The 18,919-nt window shown below is 42.8% G+C and overlaps 2 protein-coding genes across 2 annotated transcripts in view; one reads left to right on the forward strand and one right to left on the reverse strand.

Annotated features, from left to right (window-relative positions):
• LOC138953980 (serine/threonine-protein phosphatase 2A regulatory subunit B'' subunit gamma-like) overlaps positions 1-15,177 on the reverse strand; it is a 64,375-nt gene extending 49,198 nt beyond the window's left edge. Inside the window, exon 1 of the mRNA XM_070326007.1 lies at positions 14,943-15,177. Within this exon, the coding sequence (XP_070182108.1) occupies positions 14,943-15,053 (111 nt within the window). The 5' untranslated portion in view covers positions 15,054-15,177. The remainder of the gene's footprint in view (positions 1-14,942) is intronic.
• LOC138952496 (uncharacterized) lies at positions 4,495-10,565 on the forward strand. The gene is made up of 2 exons (XM_070324183.1): positions 4,495-8,385; positions 8,556-10,565. Exons 1-2 carry the CDS (start codon positions 6,001-6,003, stop codon positions 10,563-10,565), a joined length of 4,395 nt encoding a protein of 1,464 aa, XP_070180284.1. The 5' UTR covers positions 4,495-6,000.
• Positions 15,178-18,919: the final 3,742 nt, after the last annotated feature.

The following is an 18,919-nucleotide window of genomic DNA, read 5'->3' on the forward strand; positions in this document are numbered from 1 at the left end:
ACAAGAAGAGCGGGGTAGTAGTTGCGCTAAGAAGGATAGCACGCTTTTCTGTACCTCTCTTTGTTTTAACTTTCTGAGCGTGTTTTTAATCCAAACATATCATATCTATATGTTTTTGGAATCAGGAACCGACAAGGAATAAGATGAAAGTGTTTTTAAATTGATTTGGACAATTTAATTTTGATAATAATTTGTATATATTTAATTTTCAGAGCTTGTTTTTAATCCGAATATAACATATTTATATGTTTTTGGAATCAGCAAATGATGGAGAATAAGATAAACGTAAATTTGGATCGTTTTATAAATTTTTATTTTTTTTTACAATTTTCAGATTTTTAATGACCAAAGTCATTAATTAATTTTTAAGCCACCAAGCTGAAATGCAATACCGAAGTCCGGGCTTCGTCGAAGATTACTTGACCAAAATTTCAACCAATTTGGTTGAAAAATGAGGGCGTGACAGTGCCGCCTCAACTTTCACGAAAAGCCGGATATGACGTCATCAAAGACATTTATCAAAAAAATGAAAAAAACGTTCGGGGATTTCATACCCAGGAACTCTCATGTCAAATTTTATAAAGATCGGTCCAGTAGTTTAGTCTGAATCGCTCTACACACACACACAGACACACACACACACGCACACACACAAAACTTGACTAAATATAAAAAGGTGTGGTTACGGTAACATAGCCAAAAAAAATAGGGTAGGTAGGTAGGCAATCACTTTTTTTTTTTAACTTTTTTTTCTAATGTGTACAAATTAAACCTACTTGACAGGGAAAGAAGTGTGCGACTCGGGCGCTTTCGCTTTCATTGCGTATTTTGCACTCGTTTTTTTGTGTTTTTTTGACAAATGTAATAAAAAGTTATAGGATCGGCCCCTAAAAATAGGGTAGGTCGGGTTACCGTAACCACACCTATTTTTTTTTTTAGGCCTTAGACATAGAACACTTTATTATCTCAATTTCGAGAAACTCGGGTGTGGTGAATCACAACAAACAACATAAAACATAAGAAAATAAATAAAATATTGAGGCGCAAATAATCAGCTCATAATAGTGTGTGTGTGTGGGGGGGTTTTCACACTTTTTCAGGGCCAGGTGATTAGTAATAGTATAGCAGTATCAACTATATTACTGTGCACACATGTTTGTTTAACTTTGATCTACCTTCAATCAATTCGAACGTTGATAGTTTAGTTTCAGGCCAACAGATTAATTGATTTAACACATATTGATATTGCTTGACGCAACTTGTATTTTAACTTTTAATAGCTAGGTCACAACAGATTTTGTCGGTGAGTAACTTCTTACTCCCTATCTACAAGTGACAGTGTGTATCAATGTATATCATACTTGGGTCACACTCACAGTCACAACTGTGGCTTCTGTCATGAACCCAGGGATCGCGTTAACGCATGTTTTTTGCGTATTTGACGCGTTTTAAAATCCTCCCACGCATTTTCCCTGACGCTTAGGCCAAAAAAAAAAAATTGTCTGTTTAGGGTAACCCGACCGACCCTATCGATTTGGCGCCGACCCAAAAACTTTTTTTTGATTTCAAAAAAAAAAGAAAAATAAAAGAGGTAAAAATGCTAAAAAGAGACATTTGGCGTTTCTTTCTCTCCCTTTCTCTCTGTTTTATTTATACGTTAGTTTTGAAACATGTATTCATCAAATATAAGAAGTGAATGTTCAGCCAACATAGCATTTACAAACAAAAAAAAACAAAAAACAAAAAAATTTACCTACCTACCGACCCTACTTTTTTTGGTCATGTTACCCTAAACAGACAATTTTTTTTTTTTGGCCTTATGCGTAACGCGTACGCAAAACAACTTCTATTCAAAACGGCATGCTCAGCAGCACATCCCAATACTGAATCAGACTATAGCACACGCGCGCCAGTTTAGAATCTCTAGTCTGTTCTGGATAAAACATAGCACAAGCGCGCGAGTTCAAATCTAAAGTCTGTTTTGGATCAAACAAAATGAGGTGACATGCTCTCTCGGCGATGCGCGAGTTGACACTCTGATGCGTATCGCCATGGAGGGGCCGGCCGTGAGCCAAAGTGCGGACGTTGTAGACAGGGCTTGCTGCGAATTCCAGAGCCGATGTGAGCGCCGGAAATAGGTGAGAGAAATGCGTGCTTTTGACATGATTTAACTGTGTTATAGTGTGACGCAAAATCGGTTCTGCTTTACGCGTATTTTGGCCGACATTGCGTAAGCCGTACGCAATTTGAAAAATCCTAGCGCGATCCCTGTGAACCTATATGGGTCATTCTCAAAAATGGTGGTCCAAAGTGTTACATACAAAGTAAAAAATAAAGTGTCAAGAAATACAAAATAATTGTTTTTACTATGAAGTCTATTGTTTGCTATACATAATAATGCAAAAATTAGACAAAAAGAGTAATGGGTTGCTGAATAAGAGACGTTTTAAAGTGTTGTATTTACGTGATGAATGTTGTAACATGGAAAGCAAATTCCAACTTTAAACCACCTAAGCCTTCAATCCTTTGTGCATTTTTTATCAGTTCTGCAGTATTTTTGTGTTCTACCCAACACATTATAGTTATGAAAGGTAAGGATTTCAACTAATATTGGTAAACAAGAAGAGCAAACGCTCGATCGAGTCACTTTCGCAGTTCTGAATATTATATGAGGCATCAGATGGACAGGAAGAAATTGCTATTCACAACACAATGAGTCACGTTCACATAAAATTTGAGCCCGGTCACTTTTATAGTTTCCGAGAAAAGCCCAACGTTAAGTTGTGTGTTGCCGAACAGAAAAGGCTAGTTATCTCCCTTGTTTTTCTGATAACGTTCGTAAAAGGCTACAGATGTAAATACTTTGATGTAAAGAATAATCCTACAAAGTTTCAATCACATCCGATGAACTTTGTCAAAGATATAAAATGTCTAATTTTTCCTTTGACGCTGACCTGTGACCTTGAAAAAGGTCAAAGGTCAACGAAACCATCGTTAAAGTGTAGAGGTCATTGGAGGTCACGACTAAACAAAATATGAGCCCGATCGCTTTGATAGTTTCCGAGAAAAGATATAAAATGTCTAATTTTTCCTTTGACGCTGACCTGTGACCTTGAAAAAGGTCAAAGGTCAACGAAACCATCGTTAAAGTGTAGAGGTCATTGGAGGTCACGACTAAACAAAATATGAGCCCGATCGCTTTGATAGTTTCCGAGAAAAGTCCAACGTTAAGGTGGTGTCTACGGCCGGCCGGCTGGCCAGCTGGACGGCCGGCCGGACAGACTAACACTGACCGATTACATAGAGTCACTTTTTCTCAAGTGACTCAAAAAATGACATTTGGAACTGACTAAGGTGAATGTCGCAACACAGAAACGAAATGCTTGAACCACTTTCGGTTCCTGTGCGACAGACATGAATCTGCACCGTTTGGCCTTTCCTGCCGGCTAAACCCGTCTGACCCAAAATAACTACACAAAACACAATTCGTCAGTTTGCTGTATTTGTTGAAAGTTCCTGTTGCGTTCAGATTACCCATTTTAAGTACTTGATGAATGTCGAACATCGACAATCAGAGGGTACGAAAACTTCTTGGCTGCTTTGTTCCGCTAAACTTCGCGCTTTGAGAGACTGTTTGCACTCGATATCCTTCCGACACTACATTGTCGCCATCCGCAGTGTGTAAGTTTGTGACAAAGCTTTGCAGGCTCGACAATTAAGTAACAAGTCGCGAAAATACAACATTTAGTCAAGTAGCTGTCGAACTCACAGAATGAAACTGAACGCAACGCAACGCAGCAAGACCGTATACTCGTAGCATCGTCACTCCACCGCCCGTGGCAAAGGCAGTGCCAGTGAAATTGACAAGAAGAGCGGGGTATTCGTTGCGCTGAGAAGGATAGCACGCTTTTCTGTACCTCTCTTCGTTTTAACTTTCTGAGCGTGTTTTTAATCCAAACATATCATATCATGTTTTTGGAATCAGGAACCGACAAGGAATAAGATGAAAGTGTTTTTAAATTGATTTCGTAAAATAAATTTTGATAATAATTTTTATATATTTAATTTTCAGAGCTTGTTGTTAATCCAAATACAACATATTTATATGTTTTTGGAATCAGCAAATGATGGAGAATAAGATGAACGTAAATTTAGATCGTTTTATAAAAAAATTATTTTTTTTACAATTTTCAGATTTTTAATGACCAAAGTCATTAATTAATTTTTAAGCCACCAAGCTGAAATGCAATACCGAAGTCCGGGCTTCGTCGAAGATTACTTGACCAAAATTTCAACCAATTTGGTTGGAAAATGAGGGCGTGACAATGCCGCCTCAACTTTCACGAAAAGCCGGATATGACGTCATCAAAGACATTTATCAAAACAAGAAGAGCAAACGCTCGATCGAGTCACTTTCGCAGTTCTGAATATTATATGAGGCAATTTTTCCTTCAAGACATACCTGTGACCTTGAAAAAGGTCAAAGGTCACTGTCACAAGCGCCTGTCGTATGTAGAAAAGACCGACTGAAAGCGCCTGTGTTTGGTGTTTGGGCGTTACTGCCTGGTGGTGCGCTATATGGTTTTTCTCGTGCTTTTCGTAATTTACGTTATGATGTTTGTGAACTGTGTTTATTTGATGTATGAATTTAGAAACTGGGGAATAATACTTCATTCGGAGAAGGCTTGCGTTCCAAGCAGCGAATCCAGCTACAGCAGCTGTAGGTTCGGTTTCAGAGACCGGACTGGGGAAGGGCATAATGATTTGTCTTGTACATGCGGCCGAGATGCGGTGAGTCTTTATTTGTAATATATGCATCGGAGTTATAGGAAATAATTTTAGGGACATGTAGTTTGTTACTTTGATATACATAATATATGCATACGTCCGAGTCGAGTCCGAGTCGACCGGCCGTTTGTTTGTTGTTTGTTTGTTTGTTGTCTGTTTGCTTGTCTGCAAGTGCAGTATAATGGGTTTCTACTATTGTATACTTGTTGTACTTTGCCTATGATAGTTATGATTATATTTAAGAAATATTGTTAAATCGTGTTGTTAATATATTGATGCTAGGAGCTAGTTTGAACACTAATTTGAATATGTTTAAATGGTTGCCAGCATGAGTGATTTGGGTATATGAGTGTGTGAATCAGTATTGCCATTGTCCATATAATCCTGCTTTGGAGTTATTGGCATAAGACGGGCCGGGTAAAGGGTAGCGTGATATTGACTATGAAACTAACTCTACGCATATTTCAGGTCGCCCTGTTGTTAACCTGAAGGCTGAAACAATCAAGTTCTGGTGTCAACTTTAACCGGAAGATGACATTTCACTCACATCTACATCTACATCTACGTCTGCGCAGTCTTCTGCTTCACCTTTAACTCAGTGTCGTCCTACTACCGTCATTCTATCGTCTACGTCTACATCGTCGGGATTTCTATCTACTGCTGGACTCAGTTGGTTACTTGAGTATTACCCTTATTACCTAGCTCGATAAATAAGCCATTTACTCCAGCAGGTCATTAACTTTAAAGTGTGCGTGTGTGTATGTGTTATAAATATGTTTATAAGTGAACAATAATATTTCCTCTTATACTACAATTTGTGTTTGTGGAACTTTAGTATGCAAGATTCTTATTGAGTCGGTGGTTGACTGGCTGCGCACGTGTGTGATGCATGTGTGTGTGTGACAAATGGGGGCTCGTCCGGGATAGTTATAAGTTCAAGGTCACCTTAGAATTTTGCTAAATAAGTTCTGTGTTGTAATGTGTTGTGTTGTACTTACATAAATGTGTATTGATATGTGTATGTGAGTTACGTTGTAATTCTGATAAAATGTTTACAATTTGAAGTATCTCTTTTTCAAAGTTTCTTTGTAAAGCTGCACTAGCAGTTTGGCGATTTAGGAAATTTGGATTGGTGTTGATATTTCATGATTGCTACTGGTGTTTTCAAAGTTAAGAGGTTCTTTAAGCAAGGCTTGTTGGTCTGACTTCATCATGTCTACTCCAGCCAGAACAATTGGTACTCCTAGAAATGCTGCTTTGGCTAGTCTTACTACTCCTGGTCGCGGCGATCAAGTACATTCTGCTGAAGTTGGTATCGATGTCACTAATCTGGACTCTGAACATGAACTTCTTGCCGCCAAGGGACGCGCTCTTGGGATTCGTTCAGGCAGTTCGTTGGCTCGTTATGTGCAGGAAGAACAGCTGAGTCAAGTTCAGATTCGGAAGCAGTTAGCTGAACAGAAGCTGACAGAAGAAGAAGCCAGGATGAGACAAGAAGAAGCCAGGAGGAAACAGAAACGAGAAGAGGAAGAAGCCAGGAGGAAACAGAAACGAGAAGAGGAAGAAGCCAGGATGAGACAAGAAGAAGCTAGGAGAAAACAGGAACGAGAAGAGGAAGAAGCCAGGAGAAAACAGGAACGAGAGGGGGAGGAACAAAGACGACGCCAGCGACTCTATGAACTCGAAGAAGCTAAACTTGTAGCTGAACTAGAAAGAGCGCGGACTGCTGCTGCTGCCCCTGCTCCTATTGCCCACGATCCCGCCATCCAACCGGTTAGGCTAAAAATAGACCAATTCGATGAAACCAAAGAGGAACTTGACACTTTTTTGGGACGCTTTGAACGTGCTGCCACACTTAGCGGGTGGAATGGAGAAACATGGGGAGCGCGCTTAGGTACTCTACTAACTGGATTTGCAGCTGACGTCTACTTAGAGCTACCCCTTGAAAACGCTTCAAACTACGATGCAGTCGTGGAATCCCTTAGGTCATCGTTTAGATGGACGGCGGATGCATACCGATCGAAGTTTCGTCAAGCTACTAAGAACGAAGCAGAAACCTTTAACCAATATGCGACCAGACTACGCATATGGTTTGAACGCTGGCGGAAGAGCGCCAAGAAAGCTGAAACATATGAAGACTTGAGGGATCTCATACTTACAGAACATCTCATGGATAGAATCTCAGGTGATTTGGGAGAATTTATTCGTCAGAATAACCCGGCTAATTTGCAAGCCACCGCAGAGTTGGCAGAATGTTATGCCGCGTCGAAGAGAGCAAGGAAAAACCCAGTCACTGTGACTGGTCGAGCTGGGGGAAACAAGAACTCAGACAGCCCGAAGAAGAACGCACCACCGATCTACTCTAACCCTGAAGGTCAAAGGGGCAAATGTTTCAACTGCGGCCAGGAAGGACATAAGCGAAGGAATTGTCCGCGTCCTGCACGTTCTACGAATGTGAGATCTGTGACGACTCCAGAATCGAATTCAACCATGAAGGAGTTGCCTGCCCTTTGCGGTCCTTGTGGGAAACTGTCTTACACTCCTCTGTGTACTGTGATGGTAAACGGAGTCCAAGTCTCAGCTTTGCGTGACACAGGAGCAGATGGGCTAGTGATCGACTCGACCTTGGTCAAGGACTGCGATCTTATGCGGGAAGGACAAACTATCCGACTTGCGGCGGGGAATGTTGAACAAAAGTGTTTCACCACTGTCATTCATCTCGAGTCACCTTTTTTCTCAGGAGAAGCTGTTGCCATTGTTGCCGATCAACTGACTTACCCCGTATTGATTGGAAACAGGATCATCCGGCCAGGTGGAGAAACTCTCGAAGTACCTGTGTACAAGGCGGAAGCACAGCCACTGAAGACAGCAGTCGTTACCAGGTCCCAACACTCGAGAGACAAAGAAGCACCCAAAAGTTTGAAAATGACAGATTCTGGTCTTGGAAATGTGACGCGGGAAGATTTGATCAAACTTCAGAACCAGGACCCAACTTTGTCACGGATGAGAGAACTAGCACGAGGTAGTGATCCTGCTCCCTGCGGAAAACGTGGACAAGTTCAGTTTATTTGGAAGAGAGGAATTCTGCAGAGACGTTTCATCACGACTGACGGAACATATAGCCAGGTGGTGATTCCCGAATCTCTGAGAGCCGGAGTTCTCAGTCTCTCGCACGATGTTCCGATGGCTGGCCATTTAGGGACCAAGAAAACTCATGATCGACTTTGGCAGTCTTTTTACTGGCCTGGAATGGGCGGGGACATCCGTCGTTACGTACAATCATGTGATGCATGTCAAAGAGCTTTGCCAAAAGGAAGAATACACAAAGTTCCCCTTGGGAAGATGCCACTCATCGATGAACCATTCAAGAGACTCGCTGTTGACATTGTTGGCCCATTGACCATCTCCGAGAGGAAGAACCGCTACATCTTAGTCACTGTGGACTATGCTACACGTTACCCAGAGGCTACTCCTTTGCCCAGCATAGAAGCCGAACGTGTTGCCGAAGCTTTGTGGGAAATGTACACCCGAGTTGGAGTTCCTTCAGAAGTACTCACTGATCGAGGATCACAGTTTGTCAGCGACCTCATGAACCAAGTAAACCAATTACTCGCCATCAAAGGACTCACCACCACTCCTTACCATGCGCAATGTAATGGACTAGTGGAACGTTTCAACGGAACATTGAAGTCGATGCTCAAGAAACTCTGCAGTGAAAAGCCAAGAGATTGGGATCGATATGTACCTGCTCTACTTTTTGCGTACAGGGAGGTACCGCAAGAGAGCCTTGGATTTTCACCATTCGAACTCCTCTATGGTCGAACCGTGAGGGGTCCCCTAATGTTCTCCTGAAGGAGTTGTGGACCAAAGACCCTCCAGCAGAGGTGAGGACCACGGCGGAATATGTAGTCGATTTGCGGCAAAGACTAGAAGACACCCTGAAGCTGGCTCAACAGAACTTGGACAGCTCATCTCGTCGCTACGCCAAGGCCTTTGATCGACGAGCAGTGAAGCGGAAATTCAAGATTGGGAGTAGGGTTCTTCTACTCATTCCACTGAAGAGAAACAAGTTGGAAATGGCTTGGCAAGGGCCTTATGAGGTTGTTGGGAAAGTTGGTGAGCAGGACTACCGATTGCGAATTGGTTCAAAGGAGAAACTCCATCATGCCAACCTTCTCAAGCAATACGTGGAAAGAGAATCTCAATCCAGAGACACTTGGAAAAGAACAGAGGCAGATGTCCTATCCTGCACGGTTGTGGTGGAGGAAACTGGAGCAACCTCTGAGGAAGATATGAGGTACCCTCAGGACATCCCGTTGCCGTCACTTCAGCCTGAGGAAGGTCCAGATGACATCCAATGCAACCCAGAGTTGACTGACAGTCAGCGCAACGACGTGAAGCTTTTAGGAGGGAAGTTTGGAAAAACTCTTACCGATTTGCCTGGAAACACACAGTTGGAGGAATTTTCCGCCAATCTACTTGTCTCCAAACCTGTCTTTGTCCGTCCCAGGCCTATACCATATTCTCAGACAGAAGCAGTGAAAAGGGAAGTTGAAGCCATGCTAAAGATGGGAGTGATCGAACCAGTTTCTTCACCTTACAACGCTCCAATCGTTTTTGTCAAGAAAAAGGACGGAAAGGTCAGGTTTTGCATAGATTATCGGCAGTTAAACAGAGTGACTGTTTTTGATGGAGAACCTCTTCCCAATGTCGATGAGCTATTTAGCCGGCTAGGTCGAGCAAAGTTCTTTTCAAAGATTGATCTGTCGAAGGGATATTGGCAGATTCCTGTTTATCCACCTGATAAAGAGAAACTGGCTTTCATCGTCCCACAAGGACAGTTCACCTGGACCAAGATGCCTTTCGGACTCCAAAACGCAGTGGCGGTGTTCAGTCGGATGATGCGTAAGTTGCTGAAACCACTGAACCGCAACGATGTCTACAACTTCATGGACGATATCCTGGTTGCAACCCAGGACTGGAAGACTCATCTGCAGGCTCTATGTGCAGTGTTTCACAGACTTGAAGAAGCAGGGCTGACGGCTAGACCAACAAAATGTGTCATTGGTTTCAGTGAGTTGGACTATCTGGGACATCATGTTGGACATGGATTGATGTGGCCAGAGGCAGCAAAAGTCGAAAAGATCCAAGCTGCACGGCGACCAGAAACAAAGAAGGATGTTCGCGCTTTTCTGGGGTTGGTTGGGTTTTATCGCCGATATGTACCCAACTTTGCCGCCATTGCATTACCTCTGACAGATTTGACTCGGAAGAATTTGTCCAACAGAGTAGAGTGGACAGACCGCTGTGAGGAAGCATACCAGACACTTCGGCAGATGTTAAGTCAACGTCCTGTCATCTGTGTTCCGGATCTATCTCTGCCGTTTGTACTCCAGACAGACGCATCTGACATCGGACTCGGAGCAGTTCTACTCCAGGATCACGGGGGAGAACTCAAGCCAGTTTCCTTTGCCAGTCGTAAGCTCAACAATGCTGAGAAGAACTACGCAACTGTAGAAAAGGAATGCCTGGCTATCGTGTGGGCCATTCGAAAGTTCGAAGTCTACCTCTACGGTCGGGAATTTGAACTCCAAACAGATCATCAATCTCTGCAGCACTTGCAGAGATCAAAGACCTCCAATGGTCGGTTGATGAGATGGGCTCTTCTGCTGCAGTCCTTTTCTTTCCGGGTCACAGTGATCCGAGGACGAGACAATGTGGGTGCCGACTACTACAGTCGCATTGTTCAAGATGATGGACATGAAACTAATACTTAGTTCAGTCTGAGTAGGGGGGTGTGTCACAAGCGCCTGTTGTATGTAGAAAAGACCGACTGAAAGCGCCTGTGTTTGGGTTTGGGCGTTACTGCCTGGTGGTGCGCTATATGGTTTTTCTCGTGCTTTTCGTAATTTACGTTATGATGTTTGTGAACTGTGTTTATTTGATGTATGAATTTAGAAACTGGGGAATAATACTTCATTCGGAGAAGGCTTGCGTTCCAAGCAGCGAATCCAGCTACAGCAGCTGTAGGTTCGGTTTCAGAGACCGGACTGGGGAAGGGCATAATGATTTGTCTTGTACATGCGGCCGAGATGCGGTGAGTCTTTATTTGTAATATATGCATCGGAGTTATAGGAAATAATTTTAGGGACATGTAGTTTGTTACTTTGATATACATAATATATGCATACGTCCGAGTCGAGTCCGAGTCGACCGGCCGTTTGTTTGTTGTTTGTTTGTTTGTTGTCTGTTTGCTTGTCTGCAAGTGCAGTATAATGGGTTTCTACTATTGTATACTTGTTGTACTTTGCCTATGATAGTTATGATTATATTTAAGAAATATTGTTAAATCGTGTTGTTAATATATTGATGCTAGGAGCTAGTTTGAACACTAATTTGAATATGTTTAAATGGTTGCCAGCATGAGTGATTTGGGTATATGAGTGTGTGAATCAGTATTGCCATTGTCCATATAATCCTGCTTTGGAGTTATTGGCATAAGACGGGCCGGGTAAAGGGTAGCGTGATATTGACTATGAAACTAACTCTACGCATATTTCAGGTCGCCCTGTTGTTAACCTGAAGGCTGAAACAATCAAGTTCTGGTGTCAACTTTAACCGGAAGATGACATTTCACTCACATCTACATCTACATCTACGTCTGCGCAGTCTTCTGCTTCACCTTTAACTCAGTGTCGTCCTACTACCGTCATTCTATCGTCTACGTCTACATCGTCGGGATTTCTATCTACTGCTGGACTCAGTTGGTTACTTGAGTATTACCCTTATTACCTAGCTCGATAAATAAGCCATTTACTCCAGCAGGTCATTAACTTTAAAGTGTGCGTGTGTGTATGTGTTATAAATATGTTTATAAGTGAACAATAATATTTCCTCTTATACTACAATTTGTGTTTGTGGAACTTTAGTATGCAAGATTCTTATTGAGTCGGTGGTTGACTGGCTGCGCACGTGTGTGATGCATGTGTGTGTGTGACAGTCACCAAAGCAGACGTCAAAGTGTAGAGGTCACTGGGAGTCACGTTCACATAAAATTTGAGCCCGGTCACTTTTATAGTTTCCGAGAAAAGCCCAACGTTAAGTTGTGTGTTGCCGAACAGAAAAGGCTAGTTATCTCCCTTGTTTTTCTGATAACGTTCGTAAAAGGCTACAGATGTAAATACTTTGATGTAAAGAATAATCCTACAAAGTTTCAATCACATCCGATGAACTTTGTCAAAGATATAAAATGTCTAATTTTTCCTTTGACGCTGACCTGTGACCTTGAAAAAGGTCAAAGGTCAACGAAACCATCGTTAAAGTGTAGAGGTCATTGGAGGTCACGACTAAACAAAATATGAGCCCGATCGCTTTGATAGTTTCCGAGAAAAGTCCAACGTTAAGGTGGTGTCTACGGACGGCCGGCCGGCCGGACGGCCGGCCGGACAGACTAACACTGACCGATTACATAGAGTCACTTTTTCTCAAGTGACTCAAAAATGAAAAAAACGTCTGAGGATATCATACCCAGGAACTCTCATGTCAAATTTCATAAAGATCGGTCCAGTAGTTTAGTCTGAATCGCTCTACACACACACACAGACAGACAGACACACACATACACCATGACCCTCGTCTCGATTCCCCCCCTCTACGTTAAAACATTTAGTCAAAACTTGACTAAATGTAAAAACTATCTTCAGTCGTAACGTAGGTCGGGAAACGACGCCATGAGTTTCAGCAAATGATATAATTCTGGTGTTTTCTGTGAATATTTGGCTGTGATTCAAAGGACTATTTTCTTGTTCGAACTTCCTGTGCGCCAAAGAGCTAAAAATAGCCGTGATGTGGCAAAGTCATGGAGCACATTGCTGTCCGATGTCCGCGCGTCGAGTTTGGATACGATGCATTACGACATTCAGAATTTTTTGTTCGAAGCCCGTAACTTCAAATTCAGCATGAGTTTTTGCAAAGACGTGTTGCTACGTCCAAGGCTGAACTCCTGACTGTCGATTGCAGTAATTTGTTGGTGTTTGCAAACATAGCCATGAGACTGAACATATTGTTGATCACGAAAGTCGTGTAACGCTTCGGCGATCCGGAAACGGCCGAACTTCGCAATTGAAAAGCACACAAAAACAACACCAACGTATAGAAACCATTTTTATTGACAAACAACAATGCTTTAATGTCTCAGGAATAGATTCAGATGAAAAAAGTCGTGGTAGAAATAATTTTAATTTACTTTTTCATGATTTCAAATGTGTCACCCCTACTCACTCTGACTGAACCACCATTTCTGAGAATGACCCATATATATATATATAGCTTCCAACACCCGACTGTTTAATGATGGAAGTCTGACATATCAAATTGGTTTGAATCTCTGACCACCAAGCAACAAAGCACGTCAAACATACAACACGAAAGTTCTGCACCAGCTCATTTCAACCCCTTCCTTTCACTAATGACACCCAAGATGAAGAATTCAAGTAATGGTCACACTACCACGGGGTCATGCCAATACGTCTCAGTACCATTGTGTCCCAGTATCATTGCGTCCCAAAAAAATGAAGTCTCATTGCGTCCCATTATTGGGTCCCAATACCATTGGGTCCCAATGCCATTGCGTCCCGTACCATTGCGTCCCAACAAAATTGCGTGTCGATAGGTCCCAAGAAAATTGCATCTCGATACGTCCCATAAAGGAATCCCATTACGTCCCCGTACCATTACGTCCCAACACAATTGTTACTTGAGCAATGCTTGAACGCTGCGGTAGGCAGTGTGTGTGGGTGTGTGTGTGTGGAGGGGGGGGTGAATGGGGAGGTGAGGTGGGCACAGTGAGGTGTGGGCCGCGGAAGGGGGGACCCGTGGAAGGGGGGATGGGGTATGTGATCATCGTGGTCAGACTAGGGGAGAGAAGGGATGGGTGGATGTGAACAGTGATTAAGGATGGAGAAGAGATAAATAAATAGACATACACACAATCTGTTAAACACATTGATTTATGAGATATTTCGTTGACCAGACAATTTTTAATTCATTATATTTTATAATCTGATGAAAGATGACAGGACCTTTTTTTAAGCAAGACCTTTAATTCAAGAGTCAAAATTTATTTTGATTTTAAGTGACACGTAGAAGATAACATATTGTAACAAGTATTATGACCCCTTTTTTTCCTTCATGATTTTTCATAAAGAAGAAAATTAATGTACTGTCTGATTGTGCAGTTTCCAATAATTATTCTGTGTTTGTCAATTATTGTTCTCCAGTCACACAGAGAGAGAGAGAGAGAGAGAGAGAGAGAGAGAGAGAGAGAGAGAGAGAGAGAGGCAGAGTGAGTGAGCGAGCGAGTGAGCAAGATAGAGAGAGATAGAGAGAGTCACACACACACACACACACTGAAACAGACAGACACACGCACACACACGCACACACACGCACACATATACACAGACATACATATACACACACAAACCAGGAGTGAGAGCGAGAGAAAAAATGAGAGAGAGTCGTCAGTAAGTAGTGGAGTGGTATTGACACGTAGCGACAATGACACGTAGCGCTAAAAGATGTAGTGCTGTCGACACGTAGTGATAATGAACGAATGATAGCGACTTATCGACAAATTATTTGTAGCACTAATCAACGTAGCGATAGCGGCACGTAGCACTTGTAAATGACACGTAGGACAATTGACACGTAGCACAAACGACACGTAGCGCTAGCGATACGCACCCGGAACCTATCGATACATTTGTTTGGTCAATGTCCGTCCACATGTTTGTCGACATCACCGGTACACATCTTTTTATTTTATTTTTATTTGTGAAATACTGCTATGTACTGACACGTTTTGTAATAAAAGTTGTGTAATCCGAACACGATGTGTAATACATTTATTACAAAACGCACTTTTATTACAAAATGTGTTGCTACACTGGTACAGTAACATCTCAGAAATTAAATTCACTAGTATTGGGACCTAATGGTACGGGCCAACGGGGACGCAATGGCACGTAATTGTATTGGGACCTAATGGTACTGGGACGCAATGGTACTGGGACATAATGGTACTGGGACGTAATGGTATTGGGACGTATTGACATGTAGCCCACTGGTAGTGGTACTGTGGGGACTGGACTCACCTTTGTGAAGAGGGTGGGCACATTGGAGAAGTTATCACCCAAGCCCTTCCACTCCTTGTACAGCTTGGTAAACTCTTCCATTTCATCGTCTTCATCCTTCTCATCTCTCATCCCATTTTCTGGACCTGGCAACAGTCATCATTATATTATATGCAACAACTCATCCAAGTGTTTCACTTTCAATATTTTCATAATGATCTCTGCCGACCCCACCACTATCTCATCTGCGAGTGTGCATCATTCTCTGTAGTGTTTGTGTGCCCAATCATGTACACATTGGCATTTCCCTCTTCTGCTTCTGTTTTTCTCCTCATTTCTTTTCAAGTTAAACGAGACCTGAAGTGGAATGGGGGACACCCCGAAGCGTCCCGGTACCAAAGCGTCCCGGTACCGAAGCGTCCCGGTACCAAAGCGTCCCGGTACTGAAGCGTCCCGGTACCAAAGCGTCCCGGTACCGAAGCGTCCCACTATAACGCGTCACAGGACTTAGAGTGTTTGTTTTTTTTAAACCTTGACCAAGGGCGGATCAATTCACTTTGGAGGGGGGGGGGGGGGGGGTTACAAAATGACTGCGAAGATACAAGTTGACGGCGCCGAAGGCGCCTAAGCCTCTAGGGGGGTCCGGGGGCATGCCCCCCCGGAAATTTTTTTTATCCAAAGAAGCAAAATAGAGCTATCTGGTGCATCCTGAGCCAATAAATTACCTCTTTTTTGGGGGTGTGGGGGGGGGGGGTTACGTAACCCGTGTAACCCCCCCAGATCCGCCCTTGTTGACCTTGATTTGACCTTGACTTGACTAACCATATTTATTTTTTTTAAATTTAATCTTGACCTTGATTTGACCTTGACTTCACTGATTTTTTTAATTTTGCACAGACCTTGATTTGCTTTCGGTAAAAAAAAATCACTTTTTGTCCAACTTTTCCCCAACTTTACTTTAGATCTGTACTCACAACACACCAATTTGGAAATACTGTACCCGTGTGTACAAGTTCGGGGGAAAAGTCCGTAGGCTTCCGTTCACAAGAGGGATATGTCTGTTATCACACACGCTTTCTGGCTTCATTAAGCGTGAACTTCGGAAAAAGTCTTTTCAGTTCTGCCTCCGACTTTTAAATTGTATCATTTGGGTTAATTTGGGTTTGTTTGGGTTCATTTGGGTAATAAAGAACGCTCGCGCTGGACCCGAGTACTCTTCAGACTGGCTCGCTCCACCAGTATGAAAGTTTTTGTCTTGTGCACGTTTAAGACCAAGTGATTGCTCTGTGTGAATTACAGGCATTCCCTTTGCTATATAATACATTGGCATGCGAGCCGAGGATGTGCGTGGTGACTGGTACCGGGACGCTTCGGCACCGGGACGCTTCGGTACCGGGACGCTTCGGCACCGGGACGCTTCGGTACCGGGACGCTTCGGTACCGGGACGCTTCGGTACTGGGACGCTTCGGTACCGGGACGCTTCGTGATGTACCCAGTGGAATGATGAGATTATTTCTGACCAAGCAGTCACAGAACGTGGTATGACCAATGTCGTAGCAGTCGATACCGTCAACGCCTTCAAGTAAAAACTAGACACGTACTGGAACTCTACTATGCTAGAGCCCACGCACAGCAGCTTATTTTTCATACCAAGATCGGCGAACAGGTTTTCTATTTGACTATAAACCTACAACGTCGCAAGTACCGTACAAGTAATTAGTTCCCAGGTTCAGAGTCTCCTTGTAGCACCTGGCTTACCTTTTTTCTCCCCGTCTTTGCGTCCAAGAAACTTGCGTAACGTAATCTGCCAATCGGTGTTATGCATTCTATCTTTCTTTGTCCACGTCATTTCTCACCACAAAAGTTTGCACAGGCGTGAACACACAGACGCCGATACTAACTTTCAGTTTTGTCAGCCATTTTCCAAGTTTGCATCCCCGCTGTGATTTGATTGGTGGATTCCAAGGAAGCGCGTCCTCTATTAAGAGGGGAGGCAACTGGTATAAAGCATTTGAGCATTGCAAGTCTGAACTTGAACTGTATAGGCCCCCCTGAACCAAAATGTCTGACTGGCCTCTTCAGCGATCAGTATGAACGCAGCTGCTCCAGTAGATTAAGATAATGCCAACACTCAATGAACTCAAATGAAAGAGAGAGAGAGAGAGAGGAAGGGGGTCATGCCAATACGTCCCAGTACCATTGTGTCCCAGTACCATTGCGTCCCAAAAAAATGCCGTCTCATTGCGTCCCATTTAAAAGCAATCCCATTGGGTCCCAATACCATTGGGTCCCAGTGCCATTGCGTCCCGTACCATTGGCATTGCGTCCCAACAAAATTGCGTGTCGATAGGTCCCAAGAAAATTGCATCTCGATACGTCCCATAAAGGAATCCCATTACGTCCCCGTACCATTACGTCCCAACACAATTGTTACTTGAGCAATGCTTGAACGTTGCGGTGGGCAGTGTGTGTGTGTGTGTGTGTGTGTGTCTGTGTCTATGTCTGTGTGTGGCATGGATATTGTACGACAGAGTAGGTCAGCGAAAGGATGAAAATGAACAGTGGATTTTATAAGTACGGAGTATCTTACCTTATATTATCCGAGTAATTTCAAGCTTCAAGATTGCATACATTTACGTAGAAATAATGTTGAAGCCTGTATATGCACTTACTTGACACATTTATTTTTTTCTCTTTTCTATTGTGTTTTGTAAAAAAAAATAAAAAAAAAGTTGTTGTTGTTGGTTGTTGTTGTTGATGTTGATGATGATGATGATGACGACGACAAGATGATGATAATGATGATGATTGTGGAGATGATGATAATGATGATGATCGTGGAGAAGAAAAGAAGAACAGCTAGTTGAAGGCCTTTATAATGTTCCTTTTTTTTTTAGGCGTGTGTTACATACAGTACCTGTTTATGTAAAGTAACATAACAGTTTCTCGCCCAATAATATTTAATCGTCGCGATATAACCTTCGTGGTTGAAAACGACGTTAAACACCAAATAAAGAAAGAAAGAAAGAATAATATTTAATTCAAGTGTCTTCGATTTATGAATCCAAAAGGAATTTTGATCGCAGGAGGGTTGCAGAGTAATATGTTAAATGTTAAACATGTACATACGAACCAGGATTTTACCAGATTATGCAGTTGTTGATTTTTAAAGATACGGTTGTGTTTGTTCAGTCATTAAACAGGAAGAAAAATAAAATGATTTGTTATTGAAACATCGTCCCATGTAGAACTAGTCTATGTCACTGATTGTGCATGTATGTATATTCTTGCGCGCGCGCGCGCGTGTGTGTGTGTGTGTGTGTGTGTGTGTTATGTACGTATGTATGTAGGTGTCTGTGTCTACATTTGTGCGTGTATGGGTTTCGCTATATGTGTGTCTCGGTGTCTATGTGCTGAAGGTTCGATGACTGGACAGTCAGTCTAGCTTTTCTCAGAAACGGGTTTAAACATCGTCTACTCAGTAAATAAGCCTACAGTCATGTCATGCTCGATTACATACAGTGGAATACAAAGCGGTGTACTGTACTGTTTCGGTATTTTTCTTTGTGTCGAGCACCGCTAAACAGGGCCGGACCAAATGAGTTGTAAGGGGGGGGGGGGGGGGTTCCTCCTTTTTTGGGGGGGCAAATCAGCGAAGTGGCGAAGCGCGCGCCTGCTATGCTCCCCCGGAAATTTTTTGAAATACGGTTACAATCTGTGCAATCTGGTGCATTCTGGGCCTTGTTTTGAGGGTTAAGAGCAGCATTGTTTTGGTGCTAAAACTAGTAAAAGTCAAAGAAAGGTACATGCTTTTTCCAGGGGTGGGGTTCCGGAACCCCTGGAACCCCCCCCCCCCCCCTGGGTCCGGCCCTGCTAAAGCATATATTAATTTTACACTTCGGTTTAGGTTAGCGTGCTTCAGTTCATTTTAAAAGAAAGAACATGGTTACCTCAGAAAACCTGTGAGGAAAGCAAGGAGCGCCTCAAAACAAACAAA

Source organism: Littorina saxatilis, linkage group LG17 (assembly GCF_037325665.1).
Source record: "Littorina saxatilis isolate snail1 linkage group LG17, US_GU_Lsax_2.0, whole genome shotgun sequence".
Classification (NCBI taxonomy): domain Eukaryota; kingdom Metazoa; phylum Mollusca; class Gastropoda; order Littorinimorpha; family Littorinidae; genus Littorina; species Littorina saxatilis.

Coding starts and splice junctions, on each gene's coding strand:
- LOC138952496 (XM_070324183.1), top strand. CDS start 6,001: ATGTCTACTCCAGCCAGAACAATTGGTACTCCTAGAAATGCTGCTTTG. Junction 8,386..8,555: donor TCAGCGACCTCATGAACCAA/GTAAACCAATTA, acceptor TTTTGCGTACAG/GGAGGTACCGCAAGAGAGCC.